Source organism: Gossypium hirsutum, chromosome A03 (assembly GCF_007990345.1).
Source record: "Gossypium hirsutum isolate 1008001.06 chromosome A03, Gossypium_hirsutum_v2.1, whole genome shotgun sequence".
Classification (NCBI taxonomy): Eukaryota; Viridiplantae; Streptophyta; class Magnoliopsida; order Malvales; family Malvaceae; genus Gossypium; species Gossypium hirsutum.
Window position 1 is genome coordinate 112,777,389 of NC_053426.1, and position 23,212 is coordinate 112,800,600.

The window sequence follows — 23,212 nt, forward strand, 5'->3', positions numbered from 1 at the left end:
ATTGTTATACCCCTCACAACACAATGAGCCACTAAAATTAGTCTTTTTTACCCCTAGTCGGATCCTTTTGACTTCTTGCTCACGTGACAAAGCCACTCGCTCAACAAGCCACCTTATTAACCACTCACTTTTTTGAATGACAAGTAGGCCACACTAAAAATTAATAATCTTGTAATGCTTAAGACCACTACATTTGCATCCCACTTACATTGTCAGCACGTATGCCATAATAGTCAGCTACATTGCATTACATGAAAAGAGAACTTTACCTATAAATGTCTTCCTAACGATGAAGAATGGATCGATCTTTCAATTGGATCATTACTTTAAGCAATCAGCCTATTCTCCTATATATATTTGTCTTTCTAGATTAATCGGCCCCTCAACACTACTTTATTCTCTTATTTATCTTTGCCCTATCTCCTTCCCTTATTGTTCATTGTATCAATATATATTTTATTTTTCAAAATATTAATCAAATACAAGTATTGGTTTTTTAACCTCATAAAATTAGAAAGAAAAAAATCCACTTCTAATGTATTAAATAAAAGGTGAATATTTAGTATTTAGTATACTTCTAGTGTATTATTTTTAGTCCACAAGCAACATTAAAAAAACTGACACATCTTTTTTTTAAATGTATATATTTTATTATACTGTTATAAGATATTTATCAACTCTTAACCTTACTTATAGAGTCTAAAAACTCTACTACTAGTCTATAAATAATTTCCCTTAAATATTTTTTATTATAATTAAATGTCATAAATCGTATTAAAAACTTTATTTAATTTGCTTTTAAATTTTATAATTTCGTTATCAACATATTTGATAATAACATTTAAAGATAATATTCTATAATAATTATCAACAACAATTTATTTCTTTGTTCTTATCTATATTAATTTTTGAACTTTTAATTGTGTTAGTGATACATAAGTTAATCAATTTTCAAAAAATATTTAAAAAGCATTTGTTTTACATAATTATATTGTTGTGAAATTAATTTTTATTTTTAAGATATTTTAATATAAATTATATAATATTATACAGAAGGACATTTGAAATTAAGATATCAAAATTTTAAATATTTAATTTTTTATATAATTTTAATGATATATTTGTTGCATAATTTTTTTTTCTCTTTTTTGTGAAAACCATTACAATTAGTTTTCTATTTATTTTTAACCTTGAAAAGTGAAAACTATAATAAAAAATTTATATAAAAATTAAATTATTTACAATATATTGATGAATTAGATGACCTCACCTGCCCACCTTGGCATTCCAGTTTGTAGATGACATGGCGCGAATTTTATTTTCGTGTGAAAAAGACCAAACGGCGGTTAGTTATTTTACCGGAAGGGTGTGAGGGTTTTTAAGCGGACGTTTATACTTTCAATAATATGAGCTCGCATCTCTATGGCGTTCGATTGATTAAGAAAATAATTGACAGAAATGCAATTAATGTGGGTTTGGGAGTTTAAGGGGGTGATGATTAAATGCAATCTGAACCGTTAAAAATAGTGGGACCCCTTTTTTTTTAACGATCAGGATGTGAGGAACGGAAGGAATCTTTAGCAGCTAAAAGCCTGGCTTGTGCGGACGTGAAGTAATTGATGTCGGATATGGTTGCTACGTGTTCAAATATTGACACGTCATATAATAGATTAATTGCATCCTAACACCCATGCTTGTGTAAGCTGGACCAATTAGATTGGAAAGTTGTGGTGAAAAAAAGGCATTCGATCAGTTAATTTAAAAATTAATATAAATTGATTGAATCGAAAATTTTTAATTTTAATATTTTTTTATAAATTTTAATAATTTATTTAATTTAATCCTATGCAAGATTAATTAACTTTAACTTTGTTAATTTAACCGATTCAATTATGAAAACTTTAAAACATTCTTAAATTAATGTTTAATTTTTTTATAAGAATAGTTTAAAATTTAAATTAATTCATGCATTTTAAAATATATTAATAGAATCTTTTAAAGTATTTAGATGTATCAATCAAATCATATATCAACATAGTTATCAAATTACGTATTTAATGCAATTTGATCAATAAATTTTGAGTGTAATGATGAGTTACACTGTAATTCTAAAGGAATAATTTATATTCGAATCTTGAAAATAACGTTGTTTGAAGGGATAACTACAAATCCTGAAATGATTAGTCTTCATGAATTGTAATATGTACATAAAAGATACATTGGTTGAAAAAAAAAAGCATTTTGAATTTAATATGGAGCATGCTTAAAACATGTATGTATTGACCACATTGATAGCTTAGATACGACATCGTAAAATATCATGCAATATTATTACAATTCAAGAGTCATACAATAGATATACACGTATTTGCAATATAACATGTATATTTTAATATATATCCCACGTTAGTTTCAATATGATATTTAACGTTCAATCTCATGACTATACTAATGAAAGGACTTGATTGGTATATTGATATCGTAAAAGCTAAATCAATACGTTTTTAAGGTTAATGATTACTTTAAAATCAATGCGATAATTTGATACACTATTGTTTACAAATTGATCCATGTGGTTAAAATATGCCATATGTGATATTGTTGAATATTGGCAATATCCCACATTAGGAAAAGATAGAAAGGGAGGGGGTTTGGTTTGTTATATATAGAACCCCTCCCCCTTTGGTTGTATCATCCCAAAATCTTCTCCTTTGTAATATTTCTAGAAGAAATATTGATTTGGTAGTGTCCGAGGACGTAAGCTAAATTGGCCGAACCTCGTTAAATCTCTGGTATTTTATTTCTTATTTGTTTGCTTATATTTAATAGCTTTATGTTGGTTATATTTATTTAGTTATTATTGCTATAAATATCTAAGTGAGTTCTGTCTAGTTGTTGGGTTTTAAGCGGGACCATTTGTGACCCCTCCAATTTAACTGGGAATTTTCTTAGTATAATTGTTGGCATAATAATTATCTAAATATTTCTGATAATATTGTTATTAATATTATCGTCGCTTCCGCAACAATTGGTATCAGAGCCAAGGTTTTGTAGTATGCTCTGTGTTTGCAGCTTAGTCTGATCTTACACATCAGAAACATTTCCTAAAGCTTGTGGGTATTCTGCATTTGGTGGCTATTAAGTAGAAGCTATGGCAAAAATGACAGAAGAAAAACCATCCATATCAACAACTTCCACTTCGTACATTTTGCCGAGGATTGGAACTGCAAATACGAGATTTGTAGTGGAAATTTTTGATGGAACAGGTCATTTTGGCATGTGGCAAAGTGAGCTTCTAGATGCCCTCTTTCAACAGGGTCTAGATATTGCCATTGAGGAAGAAAAACCAGAAGGGGTTGATGATAAAGAATGGAAGACCATCAACCGATTGGCATGTGGTACAATTCGATCATGTCTTTCCAGAGAGCAGAAGTATACATTCAGTAAAGAGACTTCTGCAAGTAAATTGTGGAAAGCATTGGAGGAGAAATTCTTGAAGAAGAACAGTCAAAATAAGTTGCATATGAAGAAAAGACTGTTTCGTTTCAATTATGTTCCTGGTACCACGATGAACGAGCACATTACCAATTTTAATCAGCTGGTGGCTGATTTGTTGAATTTGGATGTGACTTTTGAAGACGAAGACTTGGCATTAATGTTGTTGGGATCGCTTCCTGAGGAGTTTGAGTACCTTGAAACTACTCTACTTCATGGAAAATCGGAAGTAACTTTCAATGAAGTAACTGCTGCATTGTATAGCTATGAACTACGCCGAAAGGATAAGTTGAAAGGTTCAGGTGAAGCAGCAGTGGAAGCATTGGTAACAAGAGGTCGTCAGCAAAGTCAGTCTAAGGGGAAGAGAAGAAAGTCCAAAGGTCGAGCTGTTGCCAAAGATGAATGTTCTTTTTGCAAAGAAAAAGGACATTGGAAGAAAGATTGTCCAAAATTGAAGAAAAAAGGGAAGACTCCGCAAGATGCAAATGTTGCAGAATGCAATAGTGAAGCAGAGTCAGACTTTTCTCTTAGTATGACATCTTCAACATTATATGCAGATGAGTGGATCATGGATTCTGGTTGTTCCTATCATATGTGTCCCATTCGGGAATGGTTCTTTGAATTTCAAAAACTAGATGAAGGGGTTGTTTACATGGGTAATGATAACACATGTAAAATAGCCGGGATAGGTTCAATTAAACTGAGGAGTCATGATGGATCTACTAGAATTTTGCGGGATGTACGATATGTCCCAAAGTTGAAGAAGAATCTCATCTCTTTGGGGTCGTTAGAATCTAAAGGCCTAGTTGTGACAATACGAGATGGAGTTCTTAAAGCAACTTCAGGAGCATTGGTGATGTTGAAAGGCATAAGAAAGAACAATCTGTATTACTACCAAGGTAGTACAGTGGTCGGGACAACAGCAGCAGCAATTTCGAGTACCAAAAAGGACGCTGAGGCAACACAGCTGTGGCATATGCGTTTGGGCCATGCTGGTGAAAAATCCTTGCAAACTCTAGCCAAGCAAGGATTATTGAAAGGTACAAAGACTTGCAAACTTGAATTTTGCGAGCATTGTGTTCTGGGAAAACAACGAAGGGTGAAATTTGGCACTGGGATTCACAATACTAAAGGTATTCTGGATTATGTGCATTCTGATGTATGGGGACCGTCCAAGACTCCATCACCTGGAGGAAGACGTTATTTTGTCACCTTTATTGATGATTTTTCCAGACGAGTTTGGGTGTTTCCTATGAAGAACAAAGATGAGGTGCTTGAAGTTTTCCTTAAGTGGAAAACTAAAGTTGAAAATCAGACAGGAAGGAAGATTAAGGTTCTCCGATCAGACAACGGTGGAGAATATAAAAGCAATCCTTTCCTGAAGATATGCCAAGATTGTGGCATAGTAAGGCACTTCACCGTAGGTGGAACACCGCAACAGAATGGGGTGGCAGAGCGTATGAATCGAACGCTTGTGGAGAAAGTTCGATGTATGTTATCTAATGCTGGATTAGATAGAAAGTTTTGGACTGAGGCTGTGACGTACGCTCAACATCTCATCAATCATTTGCCATCATCTGCTATAAATGGCAAGACTCCTTTGGAGAAATGGTATGGAAAACCTGCTACTGATTATGACACCTTGCGCATTTTTGGTTCTATTGCATATTATCATGTGAAAGAATCAAAGTTAGATCCAAGAGCAAAGAAGGCTCTATTCATGGGCTTCAATGCTGGTGTTAAGGGATATCGTTTGTGGTGTCTAGAGGCAAAGAAGACGATAATCAGTAGGGATGTTACCTTTCATGAATCTGCCATGTTGAATAAGGTAAATCCAGAAGGAGTGAGTAGTACTTCGCAGCAGGTGGAGTGTACTCCGCAGCAGGTGGAGTTTGAGCAGAGTGTGGTAATTCCAGCAGAAGGTACCACTAGTGATTCTTCATTGGCAGATGCAGAGTCAGATGAGGAAGAGGTTTCTACCCAAGAACCTCAACAGCAATCAGAGCCAATTGCAGTCAGAAGGCAGAGACGAGAAATTCAGAAACCAGCTCGTTTCACTGACATGGTAGCTTATGCACTTCCAGTTGTTGATAATATTCCATCCACTTACACCAAAGCCATTCAGAGTTTAGAGAATAATAGATGGTTAGGTGCAATGGAAGAGGAAATGCAATCTCTAGAGAAAAACAAGACGTGGAAGCTGGCACAACTACCAAAAGGGAAGAAGGCGATTGGTTGCAAATTTGAAGACACTATTGAAGTTAGTGTTATGAGAAGATGTTCGAAGATGTGGAATATCGCCAAGGTGGAGATTTGTTGAATATTGGCAATATCCCACATTAGGAAAAGATAGAAAGGGAGGGGGTTTGGTTTGTTATATATAGAACCCCTCCCCCTTTGGTTGTATCATCCCAAAATCTTCTCCTTTGTAATATTTCTAGAAGAAATATTGATTTGGTAGTGTCCGAGGACGTAAGCTAAATTGGCCGAACCTCGTTAAATCTCTGGTATTTTATTTCTTATTTGTTTGCTTATATTTAATAGCTTTATGTTGGTTATATTTATTTAGTTATTATTGCTATAAATATCTAAGTGAGTTCTGTCTAGTTGTTGGGTTTTAAGCGGGACCATTTGTGACCCCTCCAATTTAACTGGGAATTTTCTTAGTATAATTGTTGGCATAATAATTATCTAAATATTTCTGATAATATTGTTATTAATATTATCGTCGCTTCCGCAACAGATATATGATCTGCCTTGGCTAATTCTCAATATGATATAATTTTAGTTTAACCTCTTTAAAAGTTTATAATACCAATATTACATGGACTCAAATAAAATAATTTAAAATTTTGAGACCAATTTAAAATCCAAATCATAGTTTGAGGACTATTGATGCAATTTATACACATCAGCATCCGCTACCAACCAAAAATCAGCTGATCTTACTCGTGTGTCTGATTTCGTAGCAGCATATTGTTACTTTTGGCGTTTATTTTAAAACGGTTGAGATGAGAAGCATCATCAATGTAGGACCCGCGTGATTAAGAACATAGGGTGAAATTATATTGTCCCTTAGTGATTGGGGACCACGTTGATAGCTATAATTAAAAATAAATAATAATAATAACACGCACATATTTATAACGGTAGAGTTTGATGCACGTGATCAGCATTTGTGAGATAAGGGCATAGAAAAAACATCATAGGTCGGCTGGTCGGATATACTATAATGGAATTTGAGCTTTTTGACTACTTAGCTCTAAATATGAAATAAAGCAAACCAATATAGGAAAAAAAAATTATTATTCACTCAAAAATTAAATTGATTTTGAAAAAAAACCAATAATTGTAAGAGTTAATAATAATTATAATTAATTTAGGGAAAGTTTGGAATTTTAGTTAGGGAGGATCAAAATGGTAAATTTTTAATTTAAGTTTTTTTTTTATAATTTATAAAAATTTAAATTAGTAATGGTAAAATTGTAATTTAGCCTCCCAAAATGATAAAATTTTGATTTAAACTTTTTAAAATTATAAAAATATAAACTATTAAAATGAAGAAATTACATTTTTATTATCGTAAAAATATACAATTTAATTATGGCCTCCTAAAAAAAATTAACTTTGCCACTATCAACAAATATAAACACATCTAAAAATATTAATTCATGTACTTTTTTTTTCTCTCAAGGTATCTACTGAAATGAGTCTAATAAGTAATCCTTCATATTCTACAAGTCTATTAAGAAGAAAAATGTTATCCACAAATTTTAAAATTACTCCATATCTAGGGAATGGTCGAAACCTCGACCATTGATTAAGGTATAAGAAACCCTTAACATATCAATTTACGTATTTTAAATATCTTTATATTAAATTCAAGTTAATATTTAATGTTGAAGCTGAATAACAGAGTGATTAAATTAATATAACTCAACCAAACGATTTGAATGGTGCTAAATAAAAATATAGACCATGCTTTAGCAATGTACAGTGACTTTAATCGTTTAAATAATATATGTGTATACCCACCAAACTACAATCATAAGTATAATATATATAAATATATGTTCAAGAGTAATTATAACGTGACATTAAGTGATAAAAGTATTATAGTAGTGATTATATTAAAGATTAAAGTTTAATTTATATTTTGTTGTATTTATTAAAAAAAAGATAAATTAATCATTATACGTCATAACAAATAATAAATTTTGTTTTTTATTAAAAATTAATTTAATTATACTGTTAAAATCTAATTTGAGTAACATATAGATCTAACGTATACTATTTTTTAATAGTATAAACGAAAGAAAATTTTAATAAAATGATCAGTTTACTATTTGATCTAATATATAGAGATTAAATTGCTCATTTTTTGAGTTTGATTATTAGTACAAAGGCATCAGTGGTATTTTTATTCAATTAAGCTGATATAAAATACAAATAAGCAAAAAAAACAGAATATAATTTAAAAAAGAAAGTAATAGAGTGGAGTTAAAACTACAATGGTGCACAATAACGGCATATAACGAGATCAAAGACTCACATATAAAACTGTACATGACAAAACTCAAACATAAATGTTGAAAGATAAAAAAAATTAATCTTTATCAATAATATTAGGTTCTCATCGGTGAATAAATGATGATCGTTTTTGATAGGTTAGATGATGGTTGACTTTACCATGTCGAGGCTTTTAATTAAGGGGTAATTAATAAAATGTTAGTTGGGATTATTGGAATGGGGAGTAGGTGGTGCCACTGATTACAATATATTTTATTATGTTAATAAATCCCGATGATACGCGTGGGGATGATGCCCACACATGTTTGCAATTGGTCTTGGTGATGACATTTAAAAAAAAGAAGAAGTAATTTTAGATACTATTTAATACAATGCATTTAGTACGACATTGTAGATTAAGAATAATTATTTTTTAAATAAAATTATATTATTTTAGGGATAAATATTAAAATTTTTTATATAAATTTTAATTTAATATGTAATAATATACGTGAATTTTAATTTTGTATGATTTTATACATGAAATTTTAATTTAATTTAATTTTTACAAATAATTGATAATATTATCGAATTAACATTATTTTATTATTATATTAAACTTATATAAAAATAAATATATGTATTTATTTACTTAAATGTGCACAGTTAAATTAAAATTAAAAATTTATGTATATATAAACTTCAATTTAACTTATATATAATTATATATTAACTCAAAATTCACGGATAAATTTAATATTTATGTGGAAATTAAAACATTTAAGATTAATAGCTTTACAAGCATGAAGTCATGCAGGCCCAAGCACGTTAGCGAGCTGAGTCCAACTCGGACAAGACTCGGCTAAAATATTAATGCAAGAACGTTGTATAAGCCCAAACATGTTTTTTCCTATAATTTTATTTAACAATATTGAGAAAATTGAGTAATAACTAAATGGTCTAATTTTAAATTTCGTCCCTCAACATTGTAAAACTAAAAATTTAGATCATTTATTTAAATTTGTTACAATTTAATGTTTATATTTTCTGAAAACTAAAAAATTAATCCAAACATTGGTAAATACATAAACTTAAATTTCGATTCTTCTATTGACTTTCTGAATGTAAGTTGCCAAATTATTCATTTTTCTTGACTTATTGTATATATATAATTATTGAATTAATGATTTCTATAGGTAAAAGTATATCATAAGTCCCTATATTTTTCATAAATTTAAAATTTAGTCTTTGTATTTTTATGAATTTAGTCTCTCTATTTTTTAGATTTTAAAATTCAAGTTCAATTATTAACATTGTTAATTTATTTTGTTAAATTCAAGTTCATAATAGCACTATTTTTTAAGTTACATAGTTACCAATTGAGTATTCTTTTTATTTCGAAATGTGTCACCAACAAATTTAACAAAAAAATTAATGGTGTTAATAATTGGATCTGAATTTTAAAATATAAAAAGTAAAAGAACTAAATTTTTAGAAATAAAAGTATAGGAAGTAAATTTTGAATTTGTGAAGAGTAGGACTTAATTTTGAATTTGTGAAGAGTAGAAGGACTTATATCAGATTTTAACCATTTTAATATAGAGTTGATTTGACATATTATTTAAATGGACTAATTTTTAAACTTTCAATAAAACATAGGATTAAATGGAAAAGATTAATTTTTTAAAATTTTATTAAATAGGAGGATGAAATTTAAGCGCCAACTTTAACCGCTATTTTGACAAGTAAAGCGCTAAATCATATCGAATATTCTCTCTTTTTTCTAACTGACCTTAGGTAGAATTATATTATTATTAATTAATTAAATTTTCAATAACATTTTTTTTTAAAAAAGAAGAAGAATATCTCAGAAATCGACGACAAGATGCCGAAGAAGATGAGCGTATATAGCAAAGCCGAGGCGGCTCGTGCGCGGAAGTGCGCCACTGAAGCCGATCGGAAGGAGCTGGAAGCGCGGGAGAAAGAGGAGCAATACTTTTCACCCAAACAAAAGAGGAGCAGTACTGGCGCGAAGCCGAGGGTACGAAATCCAAAGCCGCGGCTCGCCGTGCTGAGGTGTGTCGCCAGGCCTATATGGAGGAGGAAGAGATCGATAAAGCAATGAAGAAACTATACAAGACGGCGAACTGCGTTGCGGTTCCGGTGACCAAGGTCACGGAAGCGGAGCTGAGGAAGAGGAGGGAGTAGAAGCAAGCAGAGATGGCGACGAAAGCGGAGGAGGTCAAGAAGAGGTAGAGTAAACGGCGGCGGAAGAAGAGGATGAAAGGATGATGTTGATGTCGAACACGAATAGGGATGATTTGGTGATTGAAGCGAGAAGAGCATAGGCAGCAATTGCGCATATGTCCGTGACCGATAACCTTCCCGCCGATAGCCACCCTGAGAGGCGGGTTAAGGCCTCTTTCAAGGTACATTAAACACCTCGTCTTATTGGTTTTTCAGTGATTACCATTGTTTATTGTCTTAATATTTAGCTTAGCGCGTATCGTTAGTTGTATTAGTTGGTATTATCAATGTACATAAGCATTTGAAGGAGCTGAGCTTCCCAAGCTTAAAGAAGAAAAGCCTGGTCTTACTCACACTCAATACAAGGATATGATATGGAAGCTATGGAAGAAATCTCCTGGCAATCCTCTAAATCAGCAAAGTTTATAGCCAAGTTTGAACCATTTCTTTGTGTATTTCCCTTTGCTGACTTCGTATGATCTGATGGGTTGATTTGGTTAAGGTTTCTCCTCTACCAATGAACTATTGCTTCTTGTTTTTGATGCATAACTCAATTTTTGTTGTGTGTGTTCAGGTTGCTGCTGAGTGATCACAATATGTTACTATGGGCAGAGATGCATTTGTGGTATATATGAACTTGTGTGGATTTCTGCCCTACTATATGTGCAGAGTCTTCTCAGTGCTTAAAACTGAATGAAAATAGTTTTATTACTGTTCAAGATCCTACCTCTTTTGTTTAGCTTTTAGCTACGGTTCGTTGCCATCCATTCTTTTGATTTCGCTAAGGGTGGAAAAGATTGATGTACACGTAGAGAGATAGCTCATAGTACTTGGTGTGGAAGAACTACGGATTAAGTCGCAAAGATAAGATAGATCTTTTGGAAGGTTTACATTTCTCTACTTGTGGATTGAGGAAGATTGTTACATGATATGCATGTGTGACTAAAACAATAACTTTAGGCTTGCTTTTGAACTCTTTACTGCACGCTATTTAAAGTTTTGAAGTCAATATAATGCAGTTAGACAGATTGTTATTGTTTATTAACGTGAAAGTCTACTAGCCCTGGGATGAAGATAATGGCTTTTGCAGAGAATGTTGTTTCAATGACTGTAAAGGGTCTGAGGAAGCTTGCTTACTGCAATTTCGATGCAGTAAGTTGATGAAATGTATTCATCTTGAAGTGTAGGGATTATATCCTCTTTCATCTATTTAATCTTCTGTGTCTTTTGGTTAAATGCTGAACATCATAAAAGCATGTTGGAATGGGCTTATTTGAAGATGCTTTACTTTGAAATACCATTTGGTTCTGTCAGTTAGAGAATATGGTGCTCATGGAACACCATTGTTTCAGTAGGCTAAGTCCAATTGTGGTTGAATGACCCTCGTTATTTCTTAGTGTGCATTGACTGCTTTCTTTTAATGACGATTCCATGTTGATGGGTAATTTCTTACTTGTGACTGATGGAAAAGTGGGCACGGCTTCCTTTTTTAACTTCTAGGGATGAACTGAACAACAAGGCTCCTTCCATCAGCAAATTGATGTTCTCATGATGTGACATTCAGCAATTCAGTGGATTTTCATATGATGCAATAACTATTGTTTTATGGTACTAGAAATCCGCTCTTCTTTATGATATAATTGACTGATGCTCAGGTCAGGTGGTAAGATATAGTAATTGTTTTAAACATGCATTGTCCTCAAAATTTCAGCGAATCTTGTGACTTCTAGTCAAGCATAATTGCTGGAAGGAATATTGTTCATTGTTGATATTGTGATTTCTTGTACAGGAGGGGAAACCCCAAAGGGATTCTAAGCAGATCAAACCCTAAATCTGACCTTATAGTTTAAGCCCACAGGTAAGTTTGTTTTGAGTTGGATTAATTTATATAAAACTAAATTCAGATTTTAAAATTTTGTGTCATTTTCATTTGGATCAATTTTCGATTCACGTTGTTGAGGGTTCTAAGTGTTTCCAATTTAAGTTGTTTTGAACTCAAGTCATTCGCTTTTGAGTTTTGAATTCGATCATTTAAATTTGAGGTTCAAGATTTTAGGATTGTATCATTACAAGTTCAAATCAGGTTCTAGTTATTGTAAGTTTGGATTTATCTTGATAGGTAGTCTTGAGTTTAGTCAGTTGATTTTTTAAAATTATAATTATACTTATTCCTTTTACCATCTGAGATAAATATTAATTAAGTCGAGGTGGTATTTAAGTAAAATCCTCATTAATTTTGAGTTAATTTTATTGATTTATTAGTATAAAATCAAATTTGATTGGATTTAAATTTATATTTATCATGTCGGGTTTCATATTTGGGTCAAAATGGATGAGGCAGTTTGTGAAATTGCCCCTTCATTTGAAACTAGTCTAGTTCTATATTCCTCAGCCAAAAGAAAATAAAAAGAGTAATAAAACAATTTTGGTGGACAAGATCAAAGACACCAATATTATTGTCCTAACCCACAAGGCCTAAAAACCACAAAAAAAAAAAAAACAAAAACAAAAAGGATGGCGTTTCTTATCCCAAAATCTCCCATCCTCAAGATTACACTCACTGTGGACCATGCTTGTGCCACTTCACATTTCCTTCAACTCTCCAAACTCACTTCCCTTTCACCACACGGTCTCTCAAACATGGAAACTCTCCTCTTAAACCAAACACTATGCCGTCTCGACCTTTCCCCTAAACCAAAACGCCCACTGTGTATTGCTCCTCAGATCTTCCACTTCAAACCCAACAAAAGCTTTGCCCTCTTTGCTGTCCAAAATCAAGAAAGGGACTTCCAAGAAACAGGGAACACACTCCAAGCGGACGTCAGCGATGAATCCTTCGGAGAAGTCAGTAAAATCATCGGCAGCAGAGCAGTCCCCGGCGGGAAAGCCATGGAGTATTTAATAGAATGGAAAGATAGTCACGCTCCTTCATGGGTTCCACAAGATTTTATAGCTAAAGATGTGGTGGCGGAATACGAAACCCCATGGTGGACAGCGGCCAAAAAAGCCGACGACAAGGCGTTGGCTGAACTTTTAGCAGTGGAGGATGATTGGCGCGACGTGGATGCTGTAGACCCAGATGGTAGAACAGCTCTTCTGTTTGTATCCGGTCTTGGGTCAGAACCGTGTGTTAAGGTCTTAGCTGACGCCGGAGCTGATATTAACCACCGTGATAACGCCGGTGGGTTAACAGCTCTTCATATGGCAGCCGGGTATATAAAACCCGGTGTAGCTAAACTGTTGTTGGATTTCGGGGCGGATCCCGAAATCGAAGACGACAGAGGTTTAACACCTTTAGCTTTAGCTAAAGAGATTCTAAAAGTAACACCCAAAGGAAATCCAATGCAGTTCGCTAGAAGATTGGGGCTTGAAAGTGTGGTAAAAACATTAGAGGAATCGATATTTGAATACGCTGAGGTTGAAGAAATAATGGAGAAGAGAGGGAAAGGTGAGAACTTGGAGTACTTGGTGAAATGGAAAGATGGTGGTGATAATGAATGGGTTAAAGCTAAGTTTGTGGCGGAGGATTTGGTGGCGGATTTCGAGGCGGGGTTGGAGTACGCGGTGGCGGAAGGGGTGGTGGGGAAGAGGATGGGGGATGATGGGAAGAATGAGTATTTGGTTAAATGGATTGATATGGAACAACCTACATGGGAGCCTGAGGAGAATGTGGATCCTGAATTGATAAAGGAATTTGATGATGCAAGTCAAGGGAATGGTGGGGTTGTGAAGAACAATGGGGAATCAAGTGATGTTTCATGAAAATTTCTCATCATATAGTGTTTATATAGCATTTTTGTGTTTGTAATTTTTGTTTTTGTCAATGAGGAGGTTTATTATGTGTTGATTGGAAGTGTAAAAGTTCAAAACTTTGATCACTTGAGCTTAAAATGATTAACTGCATTGGTTCTCACCAAAAAATAGTGACAACATTTGAAATATCATAGTTTGGTCCAGCATCACGAATGATAAAATTGAAGTTTAAATCTTCAACTTTGGGCTGTGAGTAAGTGTTATTTTGTACATCCTCTTTTGTTCATGTAGTTTACATCTTGTGTTATTATTGTATCGATTGTTTATATTTGACGAGTTTAAGAGAAGAAAGTAATATTTATATAATAGCTACGTGTTAGATTTAAAATTCTCTTTATATTTAAAATTTAATTTGATTATGTATGAATTTTCAATTTTATTATGTAAAACTACGATGTGCTTATACTGTATATGAGTTTTGTTCAAATTATTTTTGATTTTATCCCCTTTTTTCTGGTTCTTTATATGTTGTGTTTTGTATTGATTTGATTTTTCATTATAATTGTTTGAATGTGTATTTGTATGTGTAAACATACTCATTGAGAGGGTTTGACTCTTTTGAAGAAGTTTTTGAAGTGTCATCTATTGGCCAGCTAGTCGTGCCCTTAATAATGTTAGGTATTGTCTCATTCGAAAGAAATATTCAAAGTGTCATCTATTGGATAGTTAGTTGGACCTTTAACAATGTTAGGTATTGTCCTCCGATAGAGAATTTGTTCCACATATTTTGTTGAGAGCTAGCTAGGGGTGAATTCAGAAATTTTTAAAGGAACCAGAATTGAATTTAATTTAATTTTTTGTGCGGTTAAAATGTAACTTTATCTTGTATTCACTTATGATTTTATTACTTAAATAGAAATTTTTTAATTTTAAAGGAGGTCAAAATATAATTTTACTACATAGTAACTTTTAATTTTATCATTTATTAGGGACTAAAAAATACTTTTTCTATTCGAGGGGCCAATTGTCCCTCTAAATTCCATTTAAGGCTTGATTCATGATACTATGAACATCTCGATTCGTGAAAATATAACTTATAATACTTATAAAATAGATGTTAATATTGTACAAAATAATAATTATATAAATTCCTTAAGCTACGCGCGAAAGAAGAGACTTAAAATACCAAGTTAAAACTTATAAGACACTTGTAATTATGGTACAACTTGTGTTAGGTGGTCCATATTTTAACTCAAGATGGCTTTTGGAGAAACAAAATGACTTGCTAAATAGAAGAGGTTTTGGATTGTGCGAGGTTGGCGGTTCTGAAAAATCGGTGATGGGTTGACTCGTCGAATTTATTGCTCGTGGGGCTTCAAATGACGGAAGGTTAATAATTCTTCAAGCTCTTAGTTACTATTCTTTTTGATTGGGTTTATTCGACACTATGATGGTGAAGATATTTTTGTTTTCGTCTCTAGAGTTTTTTAAAGGTGACTCATTGTTAATGTTTTTTAAATTAGATACGTAGTTGAGTAATTTATTGGTTTAATAGTTTAATTGATTCAATTAAAAAATTAAAAAATTAATTTAATATTCAATTCAATTAATTTTTTTACTCAATTTAATTAATCTACTCTAATTCTTAAATTCTACTGTTCAAAATTTCTATTTAAATGATTATCTAATTAATTTTCAATTCAATCAATCCAATCAATCTCTATTCCGGTTAAAAAAGATTGTTAATGTGTTTGCGGTTTTCTTTGGTTTTGTACCATTTATTTGTTTGATTGTTTGGTTGTGTTTCCATGACTTAAGAATGACAGTTATTTGATTAAAAAAAATAATATTTTCATTTTTTCTCATTATTTCCATTTTTAAAGAAAAATATTATAGAAAACAGAGACAGAAATGGAACTATCCCTGTATGTCTCGTGCTTGAGAAACAATTTAGAAACTCAAAAAACACAAACAAGGCAACAATTCCTTCACTCTTCTCTTTCCCTTTTTGCTCAGCAAAAAAGATAAAGTCCCAAACTTGATTTCAAAACCCATAAACTTCAATCTTACTGTTGATCTCAGAGCATTAAACCCACAAAAATGCATGCAAAAACTGATTCAGAAGCGACGAGTATCGACACTTCATGGCCACCAAGGTCACCACCACGAAGGCCGGTTTACTATGTTCAGAGTCCTTCAAACCACGACGTTGAGAAAATGTCGTATGGGTCGAGCCCAACTGGTTCACCAACTCACCAGTATTACCATTGCTCCCCTATTCACCATTCCAGGGAGTCTTCCACGTCGAGATTCTCGGCTTCTCTTAAGAACCCGAGGAGTCTTTCGGGTTGGAAGCATGTCAAGGTTGGTCAAGGCGGCGATGATGTGGAAGAAGACGACGACAATGGTGGTGAAATGAACGGTCGTGATGAATGCAAAGCTAATAACTTCAGGCTTTATATTTGTCTTGTTTTATTGTTTTCCTTGCTGTTTACGGTTTTCTCTTTGATCTTGTGGGGTGCTAGTAAGAGTTACAAGCCTAAAGTCTTCATTAAGGTCAGTGTTTTTTTCCTCTCTGCAAATTTGGTTCTTTTGCGACTCAGTTGCGAGTCAACTCAGTGACTCATTTCACGAGTCCCCAAACCCCCTTTTTAAATATAGTATTGTTAATTGTGTAAATTATGATGTGTGCAGCACATTGTGTTCGAGAGCATCTATTACCAGGCAGGAAATGATCAATCAGGGGTGCCTACTGATATGATTTCACTGAATTCAACGGTTCTGATCTCATATAGAAATCCAGCTACTTTCTATGCCGTCCATGTTGCCTCTACTCCATGGGAGCTTCACCATTTCCAGCTCAAAATTGCCTCTGGACAGGTTCCTGTATAACCTTTTTTTTTTGACTTCTGTTTTCTAGTCTTTGTTTCTTGGTTTCAATTAGTAGTAAAAAATATGGGTTAAAAATGGAGCATTTGGAGTTAGCTGTTAGCACTTAGCAGCCTAGGGAAGTGGGAAAGCTTTAGTATGGGAAAAGACTGCACCTAACATAGTTCAATGGGGGTCCCCCACAAATGAAACCTGAAAGTGAAACCTTATGAAAATATAGCCGTTTGCTTTGCAAGCTTTATCAATGTGCCTTTTGGTACAAGACATTAGGATGTTGTTTGCTGTTTAGCTGTCCTTTTTTCCGGGCTTGGGGACAAAAGAATGTTACAAAGTTTTAAAAACTGAGGGTCTTGCCACTTGTGAGGCTTGATTAAAAGATTTTTGGTTTGGCTAATGGCTACTGTATTGATGTTTATATATACTCAGGGTGTATTTGGCTTTAGCATAGTTTTTGGCTGTCCAAAAGCATTTTTTGACCGCAAAAGCGATGTTAATAAAAACTTTTTTTCCATTAAACTGGTCGGCAATGTTGTCAAGGGTGCAAGGCGTATTATAGGTGCTAGAACCTTTATATTGCCTCTGGTGCAAGGTGCAAAAAAGCACTAGCCTGAGGTAAAGCGCAATAGGTATGTATGAGTTTTTGCAAGTCTGTGTGTATATGTAATATATAAATCTTAAGAGATTACTAAACTCTAAAGTTTGGTCTAGTTTATCTACAAAACATTCAATGTTTTTATTGGTCGATATGCATGATTTCTTATGGTCAATGTCTGTTATTGAATGCTCAATGTTGAAAGTATGGAGGCTGATATGATCCCTTTCTTACTAGTCCGGGTGTATAAAATGAAAACGAAAAATATTAAAGGGAAATTCAATCAAGTGGGCTTTGTTTTTGCCTATCGCCTTACAAAAAAGCATGCCTATGTGCAGGCCTTGACAACACTTCTGGTTGGTAGATACTTTTCAATAACGCTTTTCAATTGTATTTTTTGAAAGCACTTTTCAATAGCAACAAAAATGCCAAACTAGCGCTCGATTTTCTTTCTTTTAACCCAATTGGATTGTCATCGAAGATGAAAAGTTGGTTTTTTCATTGCAAAAGAAGAAGATGCATGGTGTTGAACATAATGGTTTGTGTTTAACTGATATAAGCTCTGCTATTTAATATATGAAATAGATGAAGAAGTTTACACAATCAAGGAAAAGTGGGAGGAAAGTGGTGACAATTGTGAAAGGGTATCAAGTTCCATTATATGGTGGGATACCTGTTCTTGCAAACACAAGAGAGCACAAAGAAAGCATAGCAGTGCCACTGAACCTGACATTTGTAATGAGGTCAAGGGGTTACATTTTGGGCAGATTGGTGAAGACCAAGTTTTATGGGAAAATCAGATGCTTTGTTACTCTCAAGGGAAATAAGCTTGGGAAGCCTCTTAATTTGACAGATTCATGTATTTATCAGTGAATTCTCTCCTCTTTTCTTTATAGTTTTAGGGTATCTGATATGACTGATCTTGATTTAGTAACATAGTTTACTTTTTGGAACCTTCATTTCCCAATGGTTGAAATCTGAGTTAGTGTTCATTGATGGTTTGAGATTTGGTGGTGGAGTATGTTTGGTAAGCTCCATTTTTTCTGCAAGTTGATATTTTCAGGTTTTTCATGGTTGCCGGACATGTTGGATTGGAAATTAGTCGGGGTAATGGTACGGAGAGGTATTAGATCGGTTGAACTGCCAATTGAGAACTGGTAAAATGTTTTTGGGCTAAAATTCTTGGCCCAAATTGAAAAAACCCAACCCTAAACCATTAACCAATCGGCCCAAATGCAACCCAAATCCCAAAAAAGGGAATGGAAAATGAAAAACCTAAATTAATAAATGTTTAACCTTAAACCTGCAAGCAGATTGTGAACCCGTAAAATGTTTTTGGGTCAAAATTCTTGGCCCAAACAGGCACAGTTTCTCAACTCTAAGCCACTAACTAATTGGGCCAGATGCAGCCTAAATTTAAAAAAAATAAATAAAAAAAATTTAATGAGTAAATTTTCTTTTTAATAATTTTATTATAGTTTCTGATCATATCTGACTATTTTTGATATAATGCTTAAAATTAGTCATAGCCTCTCCCCAAATCTTAAATAGGAGGATAATGAGCTTCAACATGTTTGAACCTGCATTCTCCTATACTGACAACAATACTCATGCCAATCGAGCTAAGACTTAATCAACATGAGTAAAAGCAACCTTAAATTCACTAGACAGTCCAATTTTTTTTTTTAAAAAAACTAGACTTTTTTAAATCCACTAAAATATTATTGTTATTTAAATGTATTTATGTTTATTTAAATATTTTTTGCTGAAAATTTAAGACTTTTTTTTTCGATTTTTCTCAGTTTTTCCTTTTTTTTAATAGTGAACGACTGAATTAACAATAATATTAATTAAACTTATCAAATTAAAAACTAATGATTTGATCGGTTCAATCATTGACTACTTCTGATTTTTTCTATTTATTATGGATAAAACATTCAATTGCTTTATTAGTTAATAATTACCGAGGATCGAAGAAGCTAACTTCAACACCTGTATCAATAATAACATAAATCCCAGCTGCCACTAAAACCCCGCTTAGAGCCATCCCTAAGAGACCCAACACCCAATTTAGGCACCAAATTGGTGTAAAAGCCTTTGGTTTTTTAACCTTAAGCCACATGAAACATGGATAAGCTAAGGTGACTGGTAATGCTATGCCACCAACTAGACCAGCCAAGCTTGCTAAGAATGGGATTGCCACCGCCACGAAGAAGCATCCGTACCCGAACATTGCTCGAAGAATTGCTCGGAACCACCATGGCAATGCCTTCTTCTTCTTCTTAACATAAACGGATTCCATGTCGTCGAAAGTTGGCATGCCGTAGATTTGGAATGAGCTTAGCGCATTGATTATGACGAATAAACTTGTTAGTCCTAGGATGAATTGGGAGGTGTCTTTGCCATGAAATACAAACAAGGCTCTTAGCATGCCCCCGTTTTCCGGGATCTGTTCAATGATAAATAAACGTTTTAAAAATGATTGCATGAACAAACCCGAAATTAAATTTGAAGATATATAGTACCCTTTGACCATAAGCCCAATAGCCTCCGATTGCAAGAGGGAATAAGCACATTGCAACGAGTGTGTACGCAATCTTGACTCCCTTCCACATCAGGACTGATGAGGGATGTTTCTCGTCGGACGGCATTGTTGCCTGCAAAAGAAACAACATCTGCTTAAAAAATTTGGCCATTTTTAATTGCTAATTTAATCATATTTTTCATATGTGAAGTTACTTGGATCTCAAGTATGAGATTGTGGCCTCTGAAAGCAAAAGAAACGATCCCAAGTGTGTTGAAAACATCGAAAATGCGAGTGACTTCGGTGCTTCCTCGTACTGGATTGTACGATACACCTTCTGTTCTTCCCTCAATGACTGAGACAACCCAAATCAGGGTACAGTAGCCGAAAGCTGTGATGGCTCCGATTAGTGACACCCCGGCTATCGAGTTCAAGTTAGGCAGCTGAGATAGAAGGACCGCAGCTGAAGTGAATATCAAGAACCATTCCACGATGGTTGGTGGCTGAGCGGTGCACGTTCCGCCACATATGACATCGAAGAACATCTTACAAGTTTGGCCCCCGATGATGATCAAGGCCACGCATGTTCCTCCCGATATGTACGTGATGGGAAATAGAGCCAACCATTTTGCTAACTTCTCACCTACGACATTCATGGATCACAACTCGCATTAACTCGAATCCAAATACGTAATTCATGTCATTTAACTCGATCTTGTTTCATATGGTTTCATTACCGAACGTTGCACTGCAAAGCTGCATGTATCGACTGTAACGCATCCCAGTTTCGGTAGATTCGTGGAGTTGCACTAGTAAGTATAGGGTGTAGCCATAAGAAGGCTAAAGTCAAGGTTATGATTCCCCAAGTCCTGTAAAAGAATTGTGACTACTTACCACCCAAGAAATGCGAAAAATCGAAACAGAAGTGTCATTGATTAGTGAAAAGTGATTACTTACCACCCAAGAATCGTAAAAGCAACAGAGAGCACGAGGGCTTGAATACCGATCCCAGAACAAAGAGTATGAAATGCAGCGTAATATGCATTCCCATTTCTTGACTCGGTGATCGGAAGCCAAGCATCGTGAGGATCGAGCCTAGTAAGCTGTAGAGCCCTCCTAATTGGACTCCCCAAAGGGGTAACAAACCTTGGAGTACTTATTCTAGGTGTTTTATTTGCAGGCTGTATATGATCATCCAAGGCAAGAAGTGGTGATCGAGAAAGAGAAGGAGAGTGAAACTGTGAAGGGGGGGCCGATATAGGCGGTGTCGTTGCCACAGAAACCGCCTTGTTGGAACCTATTTCATAAACATCACCCATTTTTGTATACTATGTATGCACTTAAAAAACATTTTGCCTATATATATAGAGAGAGAGAGAGAGAGACCTTTGGGTGCAATGCATGGATTGTGCCTCGTGGTTTGGACTGAAAGCTTTGAATAAAACATAATTTAATATTTGGTAATGGGGACAAGTTGATGTTAGAAATAGGGTATAAAAATGACTTGAAATTGTATTTAAAGCAAGCATTAAAAAAAGACAGTGGCAGCTAACCAGAACAACTTGTTCTTGTAATTGATTGATCTTTTTATACTTCGTGTTTCTTTTTTGGGATTTGACTTGGAATTTTGTGGTTAATGAAAGAATAACTAGCTTTGTTCTGTTGCTTGGCTACTCTCACCAACCAATATTACATACATACATACATGCATGGCAATTCCATATGAAAATGGTGTAATAAACGCAGCATATTGGGTATAATGAGTATACCCAAGAATCAAATACAAAGAGTCAAACTCTTGCAAATAAAGAAGTCAACAGAGCAAGGTAAAAAAGAACCTAATATCTTAGAGCAACTTACATTCCCATAGTCAACAAATTTGCATCTATCATCATGAGTTTCACACTAAGTGGAGTTTCATGTTTATGCATTAGTTTGACTTTGAACATTATTATATTGTTCATATTTATACATAATTTCTTTGAAAATGCTAATTGCATATCTATTTTAATCAGATGTGAAAGAATTACTAGAAAGTCATGGGGATTTGGTTGGTGATAATCCAAGTCATAGAGAAAAAAAAGGGTTTGAACCTAATTCCTCAATATCATAAATAACAAAACAAATTATATTATAAAGGTCTAATTATGGTTTTAGTCCATTTATTATGTTGAAATTTTAGATTTAATCCCTCTACTTTAATTTGGTAGAATTTGTTCTCTTTATTTTTATAATATTATTATTAGGTCCAGTTAATTGATAATACGGCTAGTTGCTATCATTAATGTGATGACACCGATTTGTAAAATTATTATTGGTTAAACATGATATTAGATTTCCATGTAACCTTGACTATATGATATAATAACAATAACAACAATTCACATCATCACTTTAACAACAATTTACAATGTAATAACATCATAAAAGTAGAAATACCAAACTATGCCAAATTAAAGTAAAAAGATTAAATTCCAAATTTCAGTAGAATAGAGGGACTAAAACCACCATTACATCCAAAGTCCAAGAGAAACTAACAGTACTGATTAACAATTTGGGTACTCTCTCGTATTGTCACATGGCTTTGGCTACCTAAAATCTGTATTGAGAACTACATGGAAGAGATTGTTTCTCCACATGAAGACATGAAATAAATCTCATCTAAACAAGATCCTAAATATCTGTTGAAATCTGTGGTGAACTGATCATGAGTCAATAATACTGGACCTTATTGTTGCTCAGCTACTTGGATGATATATTACAATGTATTTATGCACTTTTATATATGCTCCACCTTGTTGGGTTAACCATCCATAAAAGCAAACATGCTCACCTTGCAGATTACGCCTCATATCTGCCTATCACATGTCTTTGTTTCCAATGGATACCAGCATTGTACTAATTCATTAAAGGGACTGTCTCTCACCTTGTAATTATATATACATCCCATTTCCATTGCCTCATATTCAGCATAACAACAGCATTCAGAAATTCAGTGTTTCAATACCTAGAATAACAACAGCATAACAACACCACATATCTGCCTATCACATGCCTTTGTTACCAGTGGATATCTGCATTGTACTATTCAACATCTTCATCAGTACAGAAAGTATGACATTCTGCTGTTAGTAATCACTTGGAGCCATTAACAGATTATGATAATAGATATCTGAAAGCATAACAGACTGGAAATAAAGACA

The 23,212-nt window shown here is 33.7% G+C and overlaps 2 protein-coding genes and 2 pseudogenes across 2 annotated transcripts; 3 read left to right on the forward strand and 1 right to left on the reverse strand.

Annotated features, from left to right (window-relative positions):
- Positions 1-9,889: 9,889 nt before the first annotated feature.
- LOC107927957 (coiled-coil domain-containing protein 124-like) lies at positions 9,890-11,444 on the forward strand (annotated as a pseudogene).
- A 1,312-nt stretch (positions 11,445-12,756) lies between these two features.
- Positions 12,757-14,096, forward strand: LOC107927956 (signal recognition particle 43 kDa protein, chloroplastic). The gene has a single exon (XM_016859094.2). The coding sequence runs from the start codon at positions 12,766-12,768 to the stop codon at positions 14,011-14,013; it is 1,248 nt and encodes a 415-aa protein (XP_016714583.1). The 5' UTR covers positions 12,757-12,765; the 3' UTR covers positions 14,014-14,096.
- Positions 14,097-15,854: 1,758 nt separating this feature from the next.
- On the forward strand, positions 15,855-18,438 carry LOC107927846 (uncharacterized). Its single transcript, XM_016858971.2, has 3 exons — positions 15,855-16,560; positions 16,699-16,884; positions 18,071-18,438. Exons 1-3 carry the CDS (start codon positions 16,105-16,107, stop codon positions 18,356-18,358), a joined length of 930 nt encoding a protein of 309 aa, XP_016714460.2. The 5' UTR covers positions 15,855-16,104; the 3' UTR covers positions 18,359-18,438.
- Positions 18,439-19,399: 961 nt separating this feature from the next.
- LOC107927909 (lysine histidine transporter-like 8) lies at positions 19,400-21,462 on the reverse strand (annotated as a pseudogene).
- Between the last annotated feature and the right edge of the window lie 1,750 nt (positions 21,463-23,212).

Coding starts and splice junctions, on each gene's coding strand:
- LOC107927956 (XM_016859094.2), top strand. CDS start 12,766: ATGGCGTTTCTTATCCCAAAATCTCCCATCCTCAAGATTACACTCACT.
- LOC107927846 (XM_016858971.2), top strand. CDS start 16,105: ATGCATGCAAAAACTGATTCAGAAGCGACGAGTATCGACACTTCATGG. Junction 16,561..16,698: donor AGCCTAAAGTCTTCATTAAG/GTCAGTGTTTTT, acceptor TGATGTGTGCAG/CACATTGTGTTCGAGAGCAT. Junction 16,885..18,070: donor TCAAAATTGCCTCTGGACAG/GTTCCTGTATAA, acceptor TATATGAAATAG/ATGAAGAAGTTTACACAATC.